The 22,540-nt window shown below is 34.2% G+C and overlaps 1 protein-coding gene across 3 annotated transcripts in view; it reads right to left on the bottom strand.

Annotated features, from left to right (window-relative positions):
- The window catches only part of MNAT1 (MNAT1 component of CDK activating kinase), a 236,485-nt gene that overhangs the window by 154,209 nt on the left and 59,736 nt on the right, over positions 1-22,540 (bottom strand). For all 3 annotated transcript variants that reach the window (XR_010136982.1, XM_002824810.6, XM_063715586.1), the window contains exons 4-6: positions 14,128-14,231; positions 10,446-10,586; positions 3,729-3,854 (exon numbers count right to left, since the gene is read on the bottom strand). Coding sequence is in view for 2 of the 3 variants with exons in the window: in XM_002824810.6 (XP_002824856.1) it covers positions 3,729-3,854; positions 10,446-10,586; positions 14,128-14,231 (371 nt within the window). In the remaining variant the exon portion in view is untranslated. The remainder of the gene's footprint in view (positions 1-3,728; positions 3,855-10,445; positions 10,587-14,127; positions 14,232-22,540) is intronic.

The following is a 22,540-nucleotide window of genomic DNA, read 5'->3' as shown; positions in this document are numbered from 1 at the left end:
GTGAGCCTGTAAACCAAGTTACTTGGGAGGCTGCAATAGGAGGATGGCTTGAGCCCAGAAGTAGGCTACAGTGAGCTAGGATCTCACCACTGCACTCTAGCTTGAAGTAACAGAACAAGATCCTGTCTCTAAAAATAAATTTAAAATAAATAAATAATTTAAAAAGTATGCTGCTGAAGCAACTTTGCCACAATGGATATATTTCCTAATCTCCTCAAGGAAATACATTGCAGAGTATTTTGTTCATATCATGTTCAGGTTAGCAGATTTATTAATCAGTGGTCTTCAAAAACTTTTACATCTGGCCATTCCAATTCATTTCATTTTTAAATAAATAGAACATTATGAAACACAGAAAGACCACCAGCAACTATTCTGTCTAGTTGAAAAAAGGATGTAGATCTGATGCTGCCTCTCTTTAGGCCAAAGAAAAGCACTAAGACTACCTAAGAGGTCTAGCCAGGTTATATAAATTTCAAAACGTACCACAGGTAAAAATTAAAAGATAAGAACACAGAAGAGGAGAAATACATAATCTGTAATTCTCATTGGTAACGGAATGTAAAAATGTGATAGAGTGATGGAAATTTAGATGTATCTATAAAAACAATTTTTTTTTTATTTTGGCTGTACATTGCATCAAATTCTTCTTGACCCAAATGTGAATCTCCCAATGGCAAAGCAAAATGCTCTGAAGTTAAGAAAAATGAGAATAATTTATTCAAAAAAAATTTTTGAATAATTACATAGTACAATATTTAGTCCCCACAAGAACACATAAAGTTACATCACAGAACACATTGTGTCCTTAAGGAAGTTCATCTAAAATGAGACCGGCATGGAAAATAACCAATTGCAATACAAGGCAGGAGCTACAATATATAATAAAAGTACATACAAAATGTTAGGGGAAGCATCAGAATATGTAATTAAATTCCACACAAAAGAGGGTTCATGAAAATCAACTTGATCAATGCATAAATTATAAGTAAACTTTTCATAAGCAGTTAAGTATATTCCAAACAGAGTAAACACCATAAAGTCACAGAAACTTGAAAGTACTTCAGGATCTTCATTCTATTAAATGTGAGCCTAATATGTAAGATTCAGTCATTCATTCAAAAATATTTAATGAAGGTCCACAGTGAACATTCATTAAATAGGTACTAGAGACAAATCTCATTCTAGGTACACAGAATTTATATTCTAGTGGTAAAGATAAACATTAAACAATGTACCCATAAGACACTTTCTGATAGTAATACATGTTATAAAGTGTTAAAAAGCATAACATAGGCCAGGCGTGATAGCCCATGCCTGTAATCCTAACAGTTCTGGAGGCCAAGGCAGGAGGATCACTTGAGCTCAGGAGTTTGAGACCAGCCTGGGCAACATAGTGAGACCCTGTCTCTATATTAAAATTTTAAAAAGCATAACATAATGTGGATGGGGGCAGGAGAAAGATACTTTAGATAGAATAGTCAAACGATCAGTGTGAATTGAGCATAAGGAGCAAGGCAGAGTAGGGAAAGTATTCTCTTAACAATATCTTTTGTCTGTTTTAGAAAATGCTGTTTCCTACCTTACGCCTTCTTTACTGCTCTTTTCTCTGCCTGTATTTTTGCATGGCTAACTCCATTTTACCATTGACTTCTTAGTACAAATGTCACTTTCTCAGAGGTGAGAAAGTAGATAATATTCTGAACTTTATTCTAAGTGTCCTGGGAAGACATAGGAAGATAGTAAGCAAGGAGGTGATGAGCTGATTTTTTAAATATTGTTTATTTACCACACTCATTTATTTAGGAAACCATCCAAAGGCTTATAGACTAGATTATGGGGTACACAGATGAATAGAGAGACCAGGTGGAATGTTACTGCAATAGTCCAGTAAAGAAATGATGGCAATTATCCTAGGATGTTAAGAGGTGGAGAGAAGTGGGTAAAGTCAAGATAAATTTTAAAAGTAGAGCCAACTTAATACCCAAGTATCTAGATTTTCAAATTCTATTGTCAGCAACTGGGAAAAAAAAAAAAAAAACAGTTGCAAAAGACTTAAGATGAGTTCTTATATCTTCTATTCAGACTGTAAGCCAGATCTTATTTTAATATTATATATACTATAAAAGGAAGAGAACTAGAAAATAGGAGCAGCTGCTACACATTTGCTAAAGTGGAAGCAACAATAAAATTAGAGTAAATATGACTTTATTCATTGGGGTCAAAGGAAAGAAACGGTCCTTTGCCTCTTAAAATTAGAGTATTATCTCTAAATTTAAAATACACTTTGATAATGTTTTGAGGCATTCGTTCTTGCATACTCATCATGCTCAATTTACAATCGGGGATACATTCCTGAGGCTTGTAGCTACATTGTGTCATCTGGATACTAGACTTTATTCTTGAAAATTACTGAGTTTACTGGTAAAAGAGCAGTAAACTCCCACCACTTCAATATTGCATGTCATTAACACGACTTTGAAATGCAGGCATACAATGACAAAAGCCAAACAAAAATTCTGCAACCTCCATCATCTTGAATTTTAAAACTATGTATAAAAATGAATTTTATGTACACAAAAAATATGTAAAGATTTAAGGAATTAGTATAGCCATTTGTGTTATCAACTCGTTATTATCAATAAAAACTAACCTCAATTATTGAGAGCTTACAATAAGCCAAGTACTATACTGTGCACTTTGTTCACATTATTTCCCAACAAGTTTATGAGATCGGTATTATCATCACCATTTCATAGATGGGAAAAAAAGGCTTATTAGAAAGGCAAAGTAATTTGTTCATGTCAAGCAGCTGGATAAATAGGTTGTTGAGAGTTGAACTCAGGTCTGTTTTGATTCAAAGTCCAAATCCGTAACCATGGCTTTGTAGTGCTGCCACAACTTTTTTAAAACCAGTTTTTAATTGATATACAGTAGTTGTATATATTTTGTGGTACTTTTGATACCTATATGCATACAATATGTAATAATCAAAACAGAGTAATTGAAATATCCATCACCTCAAGCATTTATCTGTTCTAACCACATTTTATACTACTCTAATGAGACTATTTTAAAAGATAATTAGGAATTTGAATGTTACATATTTAGAGTGGCTACATCTCAAACATCTAAATATTAAACACACATTAAAATTAATAGGCCAAAGTATATATTTTCTAAACAAAAAAAAACCTGTAAAAGTATACAAAAACATCATTGCTTATAAAATCTTTCCCTTGAATGCTAAAATAAACAATAAAATATAACAATATAAAATAAAATTTTTGAAACCCAAATTAATCTATTCATCAGTCTAGAAACTAAAAATGGTTTTCAGATTTTTTAAAAATATATATGTGAAGAAGACTGTTTAGAAGAAAACACTAATTGATACATTTGCTTTCCCATTTCATATCTGCAGATGGTAACTACTCTCCAAACAATATTTATAAATTTTTTTCTACACTACAAGCTTAAAAATTCAAGTAGAATAAGAAAGTCATACAAACCAATTCACATACAAAAAAATTGTATTGTGTACTCTGAAAATTATTTGTTTCACTTTCCTCATACTGCACCCATCCATATTTCCAGACACCTAAAACTAGATCAGACGCTTTTCTTAAACATCTGAACATTTCGGTTTACTATAGAAATCGTGTAAAATTATAAAGCATAATCCTTGAAAAAATATCTTTCAAACAAGCAATTGAAATAAGGCTTACCATTTTGATGCCTGTGGAAAACGTCACTGGTTTTACAGGTTTGGGTTTCTCAAGTTGCATTTCTAATTGGGTAGATCTATCTTTATGCTGAGCCAAAAGCAGAGCAACAGGGAGATCAGAACTCTCCTGTAAGAATAGTTCAAGTTCAATAAGAAACGTAAAAAGGGAAAACTAAAAACAACAGACTTTTATTTTAAATTATGTCTTTTCCATAAGCATTTCATGTCAAACTAAATATTCACATTATGGAGGACACTTTACAAAAAATATTAACATTCCATAATAAGAAAAGGCTGTTGTAAACTCACAAATCAAAATAACCTGCAAACAAGTATTTTTATAAAATCCACATTAAAAGTTCCTATTTCAACGAGCAAACCAACCACATTTATTAAAACGAAAAAAATAAGCTAATCACAAAAAGAGTAGCACAAAGTACTATAACTTAGATCAGATGTTTATCTAAGACGCACTCTTTTTACCAGTAAATTTAGACCAGTTTGAAATTGTTTCCCATTAGATTTCACCTGAGACCGTTTGGAAATGATCCTTGTTCTATTCTGCACAATGAAACTATTGTAAGTACAACCAAAAGTAGATTTATTTTCTCCTTTACTAACTTACTTTTAAAATTTAAGTCTAGGTTTTTTAACTTAAGTAACAAAATGACAGTTAAACATTTTAATATCTTATATTAATTCTAAGCACACAGACACATTTTAATACCATAAGCAAATTACTAATTTTTATATGTAGACTGTTATTTATTCTGTTTAACAAGAAGTCCTCTTACATCTTTAAACTGCTGTGGAGCTAAAGTCTAAACTAAATGATATCCAGACATTTTCCTTTCTGAGTTTTCAGTTAAATAAGAATCCAAAAACATATGCAGAAGGACGTACCAGGAGGAAGAAGAGATCTCTCTCTCTCTCTCTTTCCTACACACACAAACACACAAACACACACACAGAGAGAGAGACTGAGAATTTTCTGTATCTATAAACAAAGATGAAGGTTAAATACATTTTTATCTCCTATACCAGGATTATGTGCTAAAACATACTGTTCAAAGAGGCTATAGATGTTAAAATAGTGACTACACAGAATTTGATCCTGAAGAAACTATTGTTAACATTTCACAGCACAAAGCAAACATACAGATTTTAATTTTCTTTCCAAATCTAGCAACCTGATAACTTTTTAGGCACAAATGTGGTTAATTAATAGACTTAAAGGAATTGGTTTAAGGTTACAGTATAGAAATAACTCAAATAAGCAACTTAATTCAATAGAATTGTCCTAGAATAAAGTTGCACATCAAGATTTTATAATAGAAGTGTTTTGCAAGAGCAATGTTACAAAGATTAAAACTTTTAATAGTAAATGGGAGAACACAAATTTTATTTACTTATAAGATGTAACCTTAAGGAGCAAAATCATTAAGACCTGGCTTTAACAATAATGAAGGAAAAGGGATGAAATATAGTATGAGGAGAATATACTAGAATACCTTTTATATTCTATACCAAAGCATTAGTAATGCATGAGTAACTGTATGGCTAAGATTCCTTGCAGCTATTCTAGATTTACATTAAGAATTTTATAATAAAATATAAAATTAAAGAACATTTTTAATGGGCTATGGCCAAAAAAAATCTTTTAAAAGCTATTCTATCTTTTCACATGTAGAAACTAACAAAAGAAAAATAAATTTCCTTAGCTAAAAAGTTAAAAGTATTGCTTTTCAATTTATACTCTAAATCAATTCAAGTGCTCTTCCTTAACTGGTATTTCCTTTAAAAAGCAAAAATTCTTACATAAAAGCAATGTATTAACTTCAAAAAAAGTTGCTAGTCAAGACTTTAGCTTGTTTTAATCCTGGTTTCACATTCACATAAAAGGAATTGAATGTTAAAGTGTCTTGGTAAACAGCTGAAATCTAATAAGAACAAACATTCTAAGGATCTAAAACAGTTTTGATACTGAAGCATAGAAATTAGTTCCAACCTACTTTATTCTATTTTAGCACACAAATTTTGAAGCCTGGAAGCCTTACTAAGCATTAAACTAGAATTAAGTAGGAGTTCCAACAACAAAAAATATTAATGGAATAAAATAAACTATGTGAAACATGCATGCTCTGGGGAATATCTAACATGCAGATTTAGCCTTTCAAGTTATTTCATTCTTTGCATTACATTTTACCTTAAAAGGTTCCCTAACCTGTATTAATTGCCTGAAGGCACACTGTTTAATATTTAAAGAAATTTTAATAAGAACTGCCTGTAATACTCATTAAAAGCTTTATAATGACCATTTTTAAAAGATTATTTTAACTGACTTTAAGCAAGCCATCTGGCAAACAATATTTCTAATAAAAATCACCTACTGCGTTTGACAACAATATTAGCCCATACAAAATTTAAGACATAAACTGAAGCGAATTTTCAAACAGGAATATAAAAAGATTTAATAAGCCAGGACCTGTTTAAAAATCTTTTTCCAAACTGTTTTTTTAAATTGAATTTACAGTTAGGATTAAATACATGGACCTTTTAGCCAACATTACTGCAAATACTAAGCCATAAACATTAAGACCATAACATTAAAATCCCGTCACATACAGTATAATATAATGCGAATACTTTCTAAAAGGTTAAAAAGTGACTTTTGGCACAAAGACCAGAACCAAAAACAGGAGGAAAAAAATTCTAATAAGTAGTACTTGTGTAAATTAGGTCCAGAGATTAATTATAAGAATTAAGCTTCTAGACATATTTACAAATGCTATTGTTTTTTAAACAAAATCTCACACATGAACATATACAGAAAAAGAAATACATTCTTTTACTTAGTTAATAAGGATTCAAGAGGATAAAAATAAATTTAATGAATTCATTAGTCATAAAAATTTAAAGTATTTTAACATTTATAAAAAATTTTATAAAGACTGAAAAATAAACATAACAAAATCTTTAAAAATAAGTTTAAAAATGAAAACCAGAAATTCAAACTGCAGTGGTATTCTAAACCAATCTGTTGTAATTAATTGCACTAATGAATACAGTAAATTACTAAGAATTATTTAACCACCATGTTATATGATCTAAACAGTGAGGAAAGTATGTGCAGTAATGACTTGCAGGTGAAGAAAACAGGAAGTGGGAGAAAGAACTCACAAAAATCAATATTAACTCCAGATTACACACAATGTACAACAATGGTAGTTTCACATTGCTTCATGCCTCACTGAATTAAAGGGAGCTTCATGCCAATAGCAGCTCAATGAGGCAGCAAAACAGTACTTTAAAGACTAAAAGAATATGCGGCTGGGTGCGGTGGCTCACGCCACTAACCCCAGCACTTTGGGAGGCCAAGGCGGGTGGATCACAAGGTCAGTAGTTCATGACCAGCCTGGCCAAGATGGTGAAACCCCATCTCCACCAAAAATACAAAAAAATTAGCTGGGCATGGTGGCAGGCACCTGTAATCCCAGCTACTCGGGAGGCTACGGCAGAGAATTGCTTGAACCCGTGAGGCGGAGGTTGCAGTGAGCCAAGATCACGCCACTGCACTCCAGCTGGGGCACAGAGCAAGACGCCGTCTCAAAAAAAAAAAAAAAAAAAGCAAAAAGAATATGCAAGAATAATTGTTACGCAAAGCTGGCTAACCTCAAAATAAAATCTAAAAACCTTTTTTATTAGATGGAACATAAAATGTTAAAAGCATATTTTCTACCAAAGTTCTATATTTGGGATTAATTCAATTAATTATATAGAAGAGAAGCATTATCCAAAAAAGAGCCTGTAACTCTTTGTATAAAATGATAAGGGGAAGAACCTTTCAATAAAACAATTATAATTAGTAATTATATACTAATAATTAGTAACATCAATTTACTAATTCATTTTTTAAAGTTTTTAATTTATCACCAAACAGCTACAAAAATATAAAACACAACATGTCATTTCAGTGTTAAAACCATACCTGCCACTTAATAGTTTCAAGAAAGAACTAATGAAAGTTGCTAGGGAAGGCATCATTATTCTATTTAATATGCTGCTGTCCTAATTTTTAGAGCCAAATTCACAGTCCACTCACAGAAAATAGAATTTCATGACAATGTTTTCTGTCTAAGCCTCATTAATGCCCTTACCCTTATTTTTCCTTTAGTTTCTTACCTCGTTATAATTTAAGTAATCTTGCTTTCTCTTTTTTTACTCCTGGTTAACTGACTTAAATGCTTTTTTGGCAAAAGCACAGTAGAAAAACACACATATACATATTTTCCCCAATCATAGAATAATAGCATTATCAACTGGACAAGGAAGTTAAGTGTATTAACACTGTACACACACACACACACACAAAAAACACAAAAGCCTCAGGGAAATAAATTATATGAACATAAAGGGAAAGAGAAGAGTGCAAAAAGACTTTCCTGGAGAGGAAGATTTTCTGGTTTGTGAAGTCATCAATATCATACAGGGTTATAAGTATCAAATAATATAGTAACAAATCCATGAAACACCTCATAAACCTTAGTTATTATTACTGTCATTATCTAACAAGATTGACTACCTTGGAAGCTAATTGCTGGAAAACAATAATTTGCAAAAATCCCATTATTTCTTTCAAGCAAAAATACACTATTTTTTCACGCAAAAATATAAAATATACTGTCACAAAGTAAACAGTCAATATAAACTTCAGCATGGAGCCAAAATGAGCTCATTATTAGAAAAATAGTATTAATCAGGAGAAAAGTGCTTCAGAAACAATGTATTTTAGTCAGTTAACTTAAAACCATATAAACAATCTATCAAGAATATACTGGCTCATCTCAGTTATAATGTCACTCTCTCATCTGAAAATAAAATGGATATTAAATAAAAATCTTTTTAAAAATATAGAAGTAAAATATACTAGAACCTCATTTTAACATCATTCTTAGAGTTACACAAAGTAAGTAGTGCCACGTCCACAAACAATATCTAGGAAATCACTTTAAATCCTTCATAGTAGTTGGCATGATATAAATAAATAGGCATAAGGGTAAGACAAATTACAATAAGAAAATGAAAGTCATTTTCATAATTCTTATCACTAAACTCACATTGGGATACAGATTGAGTATCCCAAATGAATTTACATTATGTCAAATTCTAGAAAAACATAGTTTTCCCCACTACATACTGTGTGGACTAAAGATGGCCATCACACTCCCATTAAGAGCTGAGATCTATATCCATTCCCTTTGAAACTGAGTGGGCTCTTTTACTAATATGGTGGAATCAATGCTGTGCCAGTTTCCTAGCCCAAGCCCTAAAATGTTAGCATCTTCTACTTCCTTATTCTTGGAATATTCTCTCTTGTAACCCTGAGCCAACATGTGACAAGTACAATCACACTGTTACAGAAATCGATGCAGTTTCTGATGTAGTCAGCCCCTTCACTAGATTCACGGTAAGGACTCCCCTCTACTAGACCCACTGCACTCAACCCCATGTGGGAGGGAGCACGTGGGTGAGTCAGCGCAGATCTAGCTGGCTGCTCCAAGCACCAATACAGGAACAAATTTTGCATGGGACCCGCAGTCAGACCAGGCACAAGCAAGCAAGTGCAGGACCCAGCCATCCGCCCCAGGCACGGACACAGAAGCAAACTCTATGTGGGGCCCACAGCCAGGCCAGGCATGTTGCCTCAAGTGGAACATGGCAGTGCCCAGGTCAGGGTGCCCACAACCCCAAAGCCCCAGGGGAGGTGTTATAGTCTCCTTTAGTTCTGCCATCAGATGGCAGTGTGTTAGCAGCTCAGTTGGCTTCTGGCCTTGTCGCCTGGGGCAGCTGCTCTTCACCAGGAAGGGCAAAGTGCTGGTGTGACAGCCTTTCTGGGTACCCACACTCGGTGGGTCCCAAGCTCTTGTCTGGCATCCAAGAAGAATGAGGTCACAGGGACAGTTAAAAGATGGTGAAGGCAATAATTTTATTGAGCGATAAAAACAGCTCTTAGCAGAGAGGGGAGCTGGAGAGGGGACAGGAAGAGCAGGTCGTCTTCCCCAGAGTCAGGTTGTCTCTTCCTCTACTTACTGAGTCTGGGGTCTTCATAGGCAGGGATGAGGAGAATGCGCTGAATTAGCTCATGAGTATGCAAAAAAGGTTGAAGTGAAGACACTATTCAAAGGTGGGCATGATAGTGTAGAAAACCAATTAGGAAAGGGTAGATATATATAAAATAGGTGAAGAGTGGGGATCAATCAGAGGAAAGCACACCAAACAGGAGGACAAGTTCTCAATCTGGTCCAAGGATTTAACCTGTAGCTTGGCTTTCAGGTTTTAAACTGTGTTCGACATGGAGATGGGGTTTCTCCGGGTATCCATCCCTGTCTCCCTAGGCATTTGGCTGCTTCCTGTCGCTACCAAAACCACATGGAGAGGTGTCCTGAGAATACATTAGGGAAGCAGAAAAGCCCAAAATAACCACTTAAATTCCTAACCCACAGAATCGTGAGCATAAAAACATATTGTTCGGTGTGGGTGGGGGGCAACCTCTTATTCAGCAATAAATACACTGATATCAATACATAACCAACAAAACTAAAGGTGAACCAGATTACAAACACTGTGGAAATGCCCTTTAAATGCCATCATCCAGCCTACTAGGAAAGGTAAATCCTGAAGAATGCTTTTTACAATCACAATTAGCATTAATACATACCAGCTCATCTAAAAAAGCCTGCTTATTCTTCCTTTTTAGAATCTGCTGCAGTTGTTCTTCTTTTTGTATAAATAATCTTCTTTGTTCATTTTCCTGTCGTTCCACTTCTAAAGCTTCTTCCAGTTCTTCCTGTTCTCGAGTCTAAAACAAAAATTTATATATGGCATGGAATAAATTTAGGAGCCAAGAGCAATCATATACCACACTCTAATACTTTCTTTATTGGAAGCATAAAACACACTAGTCACTTATTATTTAATAATGTAGCAATTCCATATTGAAGGAAATAGAATTTACTTTATTTCATGTAGACATGTTACTATTAAAGAGAACAACTATTCTGTTATACCATACTAGTGGAATTTTGCTATACTAAGGCCACTGGGAACATATTAAGGGAATTTGAGGGATGAGTTTAGAAAGATGACTAGAAGCAGTAAGGTATACATAAAGATCAATTGGGTTCAAGACTGAAAATAGGAGGACTATTTAGAAGTATATTCAAATAACCCAGATAAGAAATAAGAGCCCTACACAGCGGCTCACACCTGTAATCCCAGCACTTTGGGAGGCCAAGGCAAGTGGATCACAAGGTCAGGAATTCGAGACCAGCTTGGCCAACATGGTGAAACCCTGTCTCTACTAAAGATACAAAAAATTAGCCAGGCATGGTGGCACATGCCTGTAATCCCAGCTACTCAGGAGGCTGAGGCAGGAGAATCGCTTGAACCCAGGAGATGAAGGTTGCAGTGAGCCAAGTTCACACCATTGCACTCCAGCCTGGGCAACAGGGTGAGATTCCATCTCAAAAATAAAAAAGAAAGAATAGAAATAAGAGCCCTAAATAAAGTAATAATCTAATTAGAGTGGGGATGAGGCTTAAAAATGATAAGGAGTGATCATCAACAGAATATAAAGACTGACCAAATATGGATTGAACACTTGGATGAATGCTGGCACCACTCACTGAAACAAAGAATAAGAAACAAAATAGACTTTAATTAAAAAACTGTCAAAAGAGACAAAGAACATTATATAATGATAAAAGGATCAACATATAGAAAGATATAACAATTATAAACAACTAAATATGTAAAGCAAACATTGACAACTGAAAGGAGAAAGAGACAGCAATGTAGTAACAGAAGGAGACTTAACTCACATTCAATAATGGATGGAACTTTCAGAAAGAAGATCAATAAGGAAATAGGAGTCTTAAACAACTTTATAATTCTGTATATTTCTGTTATAACAACTAACAGAAATATACAGAACATTCTACTCAACAGCAGCGGAATACACAATCTTCCCAAGCACACACAGAACTTTCTACAGGATAGGTCACAAGTTAGGTCACAAAACAAGTCTTAACAAATTTAAGAAGACTGAAATCATACCAAGTATCTTTCCTGACCACAATGGAATAAAACCAGGAACCAATAGCAGCAGGAAAACTGGAAAATTCACAAATATGCATATATGTGAAAATTAAACAATACACTCAAATAATCATTGGGTCAAAGAAGAAATCAAAAAGGAAATTAGAAAATACCTCAGGACAAACACAAACAAAAACATAGCATACCAAAACTTAAGGGATACAGAAAAAGCACTAAGAAGGAAGTTTCTTGTGATAAACACCTACTTTAAAAGAGAAGAAAGATCTCAAATAACAACCTGGCTTTACATCTCAAGGAGCTAGAAATTTAATAACAAACTGAGCTCAAAGTTAGCAGAACAAAGTATTAAAATAAATAACAAAGATTAGAACAAAAATAAATGAAATAGAAAACAGAAAAAGAACAGAAAAAATCAACAAAATTAAGTTTTTTTCAAAATATAAAATTGACAAACTCTTTGCAAGACTATGAAAGAGAGAGAAGACTCAAAATCAGAAATGAAAGAGGAGACAACATTACAACTGATGCCACAGAAATAAAAGGATCATAAGAGACTACTATGAACAATTATACATCAACACTTATACACTTCAGTTAATCTAGAAGAAATGGACAAACTCCTAGAAACATACAACCTACCAAGACCAAATCATGAAGAAACAGGAAATCTGAAAAGACCTAGAACTAGTATGGACACTGAATCAGTAATCACACCTCCTAACAGAGAAAAAGCTGCAGTGGTGAATTCTGCCAAACATTTAAAGAAGAATTAATATCAATCCTTCTCAAACCTTTCTAAAAAATTGAAGAGGGAGACACTTCCAAACTCATTTTATGAAGCCAGCATTATTACCCTGATACTAAAACCAGACAAAGGTACCACAAGGAAAGAAAACTGCGAGCCAATATCCCCGATGAACAAAAATGCAAAAATCCTCAACAAAATACTTATAAACGGAATCCAACTGCACATTAAAAGGATCATACAACATAACCAAGCGGGAATTATCCTTGGGTTGGAAAGACGGTTTGACATACAAAATCAATTAATATACATTAACAAAATAAAGAATTAAAATCACATAATCATATCAATACATGCAGGAAAAGGCTTTGATAAAATGTAACGCCCTTTCATGATAAAAGTGGTGGCTCACATCTGTAATCCCAACACTTGGGGTTAATGAAACATTTTACCTAGGCATACCTATTTTGCATGTATCTTCTGATGTTCCCAGAGAAGGTTACTAGGCAAAGAGAGTAATATTAATGACATACTGATGCTCTCAGAAATAAGATACTTTTAAAAGAAAGCTAGGCTAGGCATGAATGGAATGAAAATGTAGTATCAATTCATTGAGAGTTTTACAGCAGGAAAGAAATGCTGATATAAAGCACTATAAGACTATAAGGAGGAAGTCTCTTCTAAATACAAAATGAAAATATAAGCTATGTGATCCAAATATACTTGTATCCTTTTCACTGATTATTACAAAATCCTGATAAAGTATCTCAAACGTAATTACCTCTGCTTTCCCCTACAACTAGAAAGCCAAACTGTACTATAGAAATGATAGCTAAAGTGTATAAATTAGACAATTGCTCCTTTGCATGCATACAATTCTTTTTTCTTTATAGAATAGATTTTAATACATATAATAATAATGACTCCTGAGATATTTTCAAAACAAACTTCAACATGAGATCAACTAAAACAAACCAAAATCATATTTATATCTAGCAATGTTACTATTTCGGTAAAACAAAAAAGGTTACTAATTGAGAAACCAAAGTTAACCTTAGTTTACAAGTGTGTTCCTCTGATCTAATCATGAATTCATTTTAGTTTCTAATAAATAGCGTCTTTGTTTTATCTCCCTCTTGGTAGCTCCATCAACGTCTGTCTGGGTTTGCTCCCTCCTTTAGAGAAACTAATGTCCAAGGATAAAAATGAGCCTCCATTGTTTCGTGACCACTGTCCAAATGCTCACTTACCAGAAGATTATACGGGCAGGTAAAACTAGCGTTAACAATCACCTATCTTATGGTTCCATTTCCTTAAGAAAGCACAGTCTAACATAATGCTGTCAAAGTGGTTTTTGCTATAGTAATGTGTGCCTGCCTACCTACATACCTATGCAGCATATATTCATATTTCTGGTCTAAATTTCAGCTAAATTTTTTATAAATGTAACTGGTTTAAAGGAAGATGTCTTTTTAAAGTATTATGTGGAAACATTTGTTTCTAAGACAAAACAAGAAGAAAATACTTAGCAACCGACCAGCTTTAATTTATTTTTCTGAATAACATCTTTGTTTTCCTTTTGATATATCTCCATTTTCTTTTTGGTGTTGTCCAAATCCACATTGTTGGTCAAGTTGAAAACTGCATTAGAAAGGAAACAATGACATGAAAAATATTTTTAATACAAATCTTGAGTAGACAATAAAAAACAAATACCACAGTGACTCATTTGTCAGGTTGTCATTCTTTATAGCTCTATTTGTGACCTTTTAATCAGCTACCTATTTTAGAGACTAGCTCTAGTTACGGCAACCATGTTTTCCAAGCCAAATACAAGGACAGACTGTCTGACTCGCACAAAATACCTAAATGTCAGGATCACTCCAGAAAATCTAAGATATGTGCTTGCCATACTTAATTAGATCTGATTTTTATAGTCCCCTCTCTAGCTTTAAAAGCATAAAAAAATTGTTTAAATTTTTTTAATATAAAGAGTAAGTCTGGAATCTACTATAAGAGTCAGAATTTTTAAAAAAGAGTTAAAAAAAACCATATATTTGTATAATTTGTATCAAACAAAAAACAGGTTTTATCCCCATTCCAATTGTCTCCAACATGAGTAGACACAGGCTTGAATTACTTCCCTTGTAGTCTAGCTCTAGAAATGTATGAAATAAAAGAGTTGGAACTTAAGAAGAAAAATAAAGGATAAACTGGCACCAAAACTTAAACTAAAAGAATTTCTTAAGAGAACCACTGAGGCATGTTTAGATACTACTAAATTTTCTGTAAATCAGAACTCTCTTTTTATAATTCCAACTCAAAATAATTTGAATTATAAATGCCATATTCCCTTCTAATTTTCCATATGTAAATCAAAGTTACTATAATACTCTGAACAATTAAAAAAAGACCTTCTTGCTATATATAAACTCATATGGAGGAATCCATATTAAGACTCTCCTGTTCCATAATTCAATTCAAGCCTCCTTTAGCTTCCCTTGTAATCTTTCTACATCCATTATTAGCCCTTCCACCCCTTCTCCAATTACTTACCACTGCTTCCTGCTTCTTGTCCTACAAACAAGACAGATCTACCCTAAATAACTCTGCTCTATCCCTTGGGTTTCTACAGATTGCTTCCCCATCTCACTCTTTCCTTTAATAGCTTTTAAGAGTTGAAAAGTAACACTGGAGGACCAACACAGAGTTGCTTGTTTTGTTGAGTAAAGCCATCAAACAGAATCAAATGACCAGTTTGATCTATAATTTCATTTTTTTTCTTCTCAAAAGGCCAACTTATTTCAGAACATCAATTTATCATAATCACTGTTGAAAATCCAGGCTCATTTAGGTATAAAGGCAAAAGTCTATTCAGTTTTATCATACGCAATTTTAAATCTGGAAGAATTGAGAGAAAATGAGAAGCAATTATCCTCTAGCAACTTCTCCAGTTTTTTAACATAAAGTGGGAAAGAAAAGAAGTCAGGGAGTCTGGCTAGGATGCAATGTGGGACAATCTTCATAAATCACACTCTAGTCCTGACACAAAACAGTCAGAGGGAGGCTCTAGACAAGCAGCACTCTCAAAAAGGTACCTCTGATCCTTAGTTAAAATGGTGATTCCACTATCTTTACCAACCACTCACTCACAATCTACCTCTTGTATTTAATAGGCCATCCTCTAAGCAACCAAATCCAATGATCTTTCACAACTCTCACCATCCTCAACATCTACCAGATCCAACCTCAGCCTCCCAAGTAGTTTGGATTACAGACATGCACCACCATGCCTGGCTAATTTTTGCGTATTTCAGTAGAGACAGGGTTTCGCCATGTTGGCCAGGCTGGTCTTGAACTCCTGGCCTCAAGTGATCCACCCGCGTTGGCCTCCCAAAGTGCTGGGATTACTGGCGTCAGCCACCATGCCCAGCCATTAACCTAGGCTATCTGATTCCAAACCGGAACTTTTATCTACAATGCCTACAAAACTAGTTGTGTCATATCTCTCAATGCCTGAAAACCACTGCTACCTAGCAGTCCTCTGCATTTGTATGCCCCTACCCTTTCCCATTTCCATACCTGTGATTAAACTGTTCCCTACCCATAGGGCTCATCTCAGTACCAACCTCAACCCAGAACAACAGTGAATATCCACATATGACTCACCCTTCTATATCCATTTTAAGGACCAGCTCCTCCTTATGAGACACTTTGCAGTTACAATCTCTCCATCCCTGAATGCTTACGATACATTGTCTAATATCGCTCTGCTGGCATTTACCCACTTTCTACCCTGTATAATTATTTTCAATGTGCACATCTTGTCTGACCTATTAGAATGTTCCTTGAGGGCAGTTTCTAGGTCTGATTCATCTGTATTATCACTTCCACTACTTCTAATGCACTCCTATTAGAATGGCAAAACTCCAATGACAACATAAAATGCTGGTGCAGATCTGGAGCAAGAGGGACTCTCATTCCTTGCTGGTGGGAATGCGAAATGGTATAGCCACTTTGGAAGACAGCTTCCTAGTTTCTAACAAAACTAAACATACTCTATCACATAATCTGGCAATCAAGCACCTAGGTATTTATCCGAATAAATTGAAAACATATGTTCACACAAAAACCCACACATGAATGGTTACAGCAGCTTTATTAATCATTGCCAAAACTTGGAAGCAACCAAGACATCCTTCAGCAGATTAAAAAAAAATGTAATATTATTCAGCACTAAAAAGAAATCAGCTATAAAGCCAAGACACAGAGGAGCTTTAAATGCATATTGCTAAGTGAAAGAAGCCAATCTGAAAAGGCTACATACTGTATGATTCCAACTATATAACATTCTGGAAAAGTCAAAGCTATAAAAACTAAAAAGAACAGTGTTTGTCAGGGGTTGGGGTAGGGAGGAATAAACACACAGAAAAACACAGAGGATTTTTAGGACAGTTAAAATGACTCTGTATGATATAATGGTAGATACACATTATTATACGTTTGTCAAAACTCATAGGGTGTACAGCACCAAAAATGAATCCTAGTGTAAACTACAGACTTTGTGTGATAATGATACGTCAATGTAGGTTCATTGATTGTAACAATGTACCACTCTGGTGCAGGATGTTAATAGTGGGGGAGACTATGCACTGTGCACATGTAGAGGGAAGAGATATATAGGAACTCTCTATACTTTTTGCTCAATTTTGCTGTGAATCTAAAACTTCACTAAAAAAAAAAGTCTACTTTTAAAAAAAAGAAAAAAAGAAAAAACTTCTCATCTGGTAAGGGCTCAAGAAATACTTGTTGAATTATCATGAGAGAAAAAAATAAACTAATACCCAACATTTATAATTACTTTTATAATTATAGATTTAATTAAAATAACCTTTATAATTACAGATTTGAACATGGCAAAGGAGGAAGGTTCAAAAGGACGGGACTAAATTATCTTGGTTTCTTATGGTATGAATCTACTGAAAAGTAAGCGGTCAAATTGATATCCCATGTAGAGCTCTACTAGTATGTTCAAAACAGTTTAAAAAACACTGTTTATTAGCAAACTAGATAGTTTACTACTGATTTTAACTTTTCCATTAAACAGAGCCCAGAAATAGGTAAACTTAAATCCTAAGTGAAATTAATCTGTTTTTATATAAACAATTTCTTTTATGCTTATCAAAAACTTTATGAGTTCTGGATCACTTGAGGCCAAGAGTTTGAGACCAGCCGGGTCAACATAATGAGGCCCCATCTCTACCAAAAAAATAAAATTAAAAACTTACCAAGTGTGGTGGCACACACCTGTAAGTCCTAGCTACTTGGAAGGTAGAGGCAGGAGGATCATTTGAGCCCAGGAGTTTCAGGCTACAGTGAGCTATGATGGTACCACTGCACTTTAGCCTGGAAGACAGAGTGAGACCCTATCTCTAAAAAATAAATGAATAAATAAAAATTTAAAAAAGAAAACTTTATGATTTCCAATAAAAGTAAAATACTTTGTTTCATATTTTAATTTAGAAGCAAAGGTAACAGCAATAATAAATGCAAATCATAATCAGATAATACAAATCTCTTCCTTTAAAAAGTAAGAAAAGAACCATAAAAGTGAATTACTATTTTTAAAAGTTTTCAGATGAAGCAGGTCTCATTCATACCCAATGAATCAGGTTGGTACAATAGCCGTGAAGAAAAAGGAACAGAAGCTAATTTGCTATAACAATCATTTGACCCTTTATCTGTTTACTGGTTTAGCTTAGATGCTGACCTGCCTTTAGTCAAGTATTAAAAGCAAACAAAAAGCCTATTGTATTTTCTGAAAGATTTAATGTTATTCACGTACAATTTTGAAGTCTTTTTGACATCCAGAATTTACAATTAAAGCCCTTAGGACTTTCTCACCCTTTTAAGATAAGTATTCTCTGCACCAAAAGAATAATCTGTTTTGCACCAAAAGAATAATCTGTTCATTATGAAACTAAGAATAAACCTTTCAGATAATCCCTGGAGCCATAAGGAACAAGAATTTTATGTATAGATTGTCATAACCACAGAAAAGAGCCTATTGTTAATGCCATAAGAAAGTCCATCTTCATGTGTGCCCCTTCTATTGAAAATGTTTGATGCTATTATTCAAAATTATAATGTTTTCATTTTTATATTCATATTCAAAAGATTCGTAATGAAATTTATACAACAAAATTACCTCAATCTCTAATTTATGAATCCTCAAACATTGACCCTCTGAGGCACCCTACTAATTCTAGTTCTCTTACTCCAGATTTAAACATTTATCTTCAACAGCACCCTTCTACCTATAAGATCCAGTTCAAATGTCTTTAATATCCTTCAAAATATGGCCCCAACCTAGCTTTTTTCTCTTATCTCTAATAATTCCACAGAACTCCATGTTCTAGACTCAGAAAGTAAGAAAATCCTATATTTACAATTTGGCTCCATTCTTTACTAGCAATGCAATCTTGGGCACAATACTTAAGCTCTCTGTGCCTCTTCTCCAGATGCAAAATAGGAATAAAAATGCATGTCTCTCAGAGTTTCAAAAATTATATGAGATAATGTGTGTACAGCTCAGTCTGGTACTTAGTAAATGTCCATTAAATTAACATTTTGTACTTCTGATTAACACAAATAATACAGATATCACAGACATCTAACTATCTTTAAAAGTATGAATAAAACACAAAATAGAAAGCTATTGAAACAAGATTTTTAAAGGAAGTTTTGGCTGGATGCGGTGGCTCACACCTGTAATCCCAGCACTTTGGGAGGCCAAGGCAGGTGGATCACAAGGTCAGGAGTTCAAGATCAGCCTGGCCAAGATGGTGAAACCCCGTTTCTACTAAAAATACAAAAAAAAATTAGCCAGGCATGGTGGTGGGCGCCTGTAATCCCAGCTACTCAGGAGGCTGAGGCAGATAATTGCTTAAACCTGGGAGGTGGAGGATGCAGTGAGCCGAGATCGTGCCACTACACTCCAGCCTGGGCGACAGAGCGAAACTCCGTCTCAAAAAAAAAAAAAAAAAAGTTTTATTTATATGATGACAAACAGAACAATGCCATACAACTAAGTGGTGGAGCCGCACCCTAACAAAACTTAAAAGGTCTAAATAAAACTAAAGTTTTCACTTTATCTCTCATTTCTGCAAACGCTTCACCCAACAAAATGAAATAATAGAAAATACTGCCTATTCTCTCGTGTTTACCTGATTAACACCATACAACTGCATGGGGTCGGGTCATAATATTTGAATTTATCCTTGCCTACTCTAACACACTTCCTACATCAAATCAACCACTTAAATATTCTATGTCTAAAATATCCTCTTTATCTATCCCCACTGTGACTATCGACTCCAAGCCCTCATTATTTCTCATCCAAATTACTATGGCCCCTTGAAAAGTCATTTCTCACTCTTTAGTATCTCTTCTTAGCCACAAAATAAAATCTTAACTGACAGCCCAGTTTACAAAGCCCTCTTTTTTTTTCAGTTGACAAATAATAATTGTATATATCTATGGGATACAATGTGATGTTTTGATATATGTATTCACTGTGGAACTATTTTATCTAATTAATTAACATATCCATCACCTGACATGCTTTTTTTTTGTAGCAAGGACATTGAAAATCTACTCTTTTAGCAATTTTGAAATATACAATACATTATTATTAATTATGGTCACCATGCTGTGCAACAGACCTCAAAAACTTATTCCTCCCGTCTAATTGAAATTTCATATCCTTTAGCCAACAAAATAATAAAAAATACTGCCTATTCTCCAATGTTTACCTGATTAACTCCATACAACTCCCCTTTCCCCACCCACCACCCATCCCACAGCCTCTGGTAACCGCCATTCTACTCTTTACTTCTCTAAGTTCAACTTTTTTAGATTCCAGATGTAAGTGAAACCATGCCATATTTGTCTTTCTGTGACTGACTTATTTCACTTAGCATAATGTCCTCCAGGTCGATCCATGTTGTTGCATATTACAGGATTACCTTCATTTTTAAGGCTGAAGTATTCCATGGTGTATATGTACCACATTTTCTTTATTCATTCATCCAATGATGGACACTTAGGTTGATTCCACATCTTAGCTACTGTGAATAGGGCTATAGGTTATAGACCCAGAAGTGGGATTACTGGATCATATGGTAGTTCTGTTTTTAGTATCTGAGGAACTTCCATACTGTTCTCCAAAATGGCTGTACTAATTTACATTCCCACCAACAGCATACAAGGATTCCCTTTTCTCCACATCCTCATCAACACTTATCTCATCTTTTTGATAATACCCATTCTAACAGATGTGAAATGATATCTCATTGTGATTTTAATTTGCATTTCTCTGATGATTAGTGGTGTTGAGCACATTTTCATATACCACACGTATGTCTTCTTTTGAGAAATGTCTATCCAGGTCCTTTACCCATTTTTTAATCAATTATTTTCTTGCTACTGAGTTGAGTTCCTTATATATTTTGGAGATTAACCCTTTATCAGATTTCTGGCTTGCAAATATTTTCTCCCACTCTGTAGATTACTTCTTCACTCTGTTGTTTCCTTTGCTGTGAGGAAGTATTTTAGTTTGATACAATCCCATTTGTCTATTTTTGCTTTTGTTATCTATGGTAGTAAGGCCTCCTTAATCCAGCCTGTTTTTTCAGGCCTCATTTTTAGTCTTCCCTCATGTTTTATCTACCTATAACAGACTACTTGCTCATTCTCCAACATGCTCAACATTTTTCTATCTCGGTGCCTTTTTCTTTTGTTACAAATGTTTTTCCAAGCCCTTTCTATCTGGTTAACTCTTCTTATTAAGATCAAACTCACATGTCATCTCTTCTCTGAACTTCACCAAACCATATCTCTATTTCCCAGTGCTAGGTTAAATGCTTTATCTGTATTCCCATAGCATTTTATAAGTGCCTATTTATAAGACTTATCACATTACATTATAGTTATTAGTTAACATAATTATCTCCCCCTTTAGAGTCTGAGTTTATTGAGGGCAAATACCACATATCCCCATCCATAAAGCAGTTCACATAACATAATTTAAAAACTTGCTGAATTGAACTGAAGTTCAGAAAATAAACTATAAATCCAAGAGGTTACTTCCCAAAAATCATCAATATCTTTAAATAGAGTAGAACCACTCTTTAATCAACACAGTGAGGATTTATAGTTGACTATTTAAATAAGTCTGTTAAAGGAGGGAAACACACACATACACCTGTCTCTCTCTTCAAATACTTTAACTTAAAACATATATAGGAAGTATATAGTCATTCTCTAACTGAATGACATACAGCAAATTCTAATTTTTAGAGTTTTGCTTCTTCCTTATATAGGCCATAATTGTCATCTATATTGTTCAGTTTCCTTTTTTGTTTTCTGTTTTTTGGTTTTTTGAGACATGGGCATGCTCTGTTGCCTAGGTTGGAGTGCAGTGGCACAACCATGGTTCACTGTAGCCTTGGACTCCTAGACTTCAGCGATCCACCTCAGTCTCCCAAGTAGCTTGGACTACAAACATGTGCCACTACACCCAGCTACTTTTTAAAATTTTGGTAGAGACAGATCTCATTATGTTGTCCAGGCTGATCTCAAACTCCTGGGCTCAAGCAATCCTCTTGCCTTGGCCTCCCAAAGTGCTGTGATTACAGGCGCAAGTCACTGCACCTGGCCAATTTCCATTTTTTAAGAAGTGACTTAAAAACCTGAGAAGCAGAAGCCTTCTAGAGTTTTACGATTTTTTCCCCAACCTTACACACTTTAAATATTTAAATTACATATAATATTAAATATGTATTTAATTACATAACTACAATAACAAGTACAACTGGCATAAGAAGGTTGACAGCATTCACAATGCATTCATTATGCTGTGGGTATCAGTGAGTACATTTTGTGGAAGA

This window comes from Pongo abelii, chromosome 15 (genome assembly GCF_028885655.2).
Source record: "Pongo abelii isolate AG06213 chromosome 15, NHGRI_mPonAbe1-v2.0_pri, whole genome shotgun sequence".
Taxonomy (NCBI): Eukaryota; Metazoa; Chordata; class Mammalia; order Primates; family Hominidae; genus Pongo; species Pongo abelii.
The sequence above is the reverse complement of the archived record's forward strand: the minus strand, read 5'-3'. Positions and strand labels throughout refer to the sequence as shown.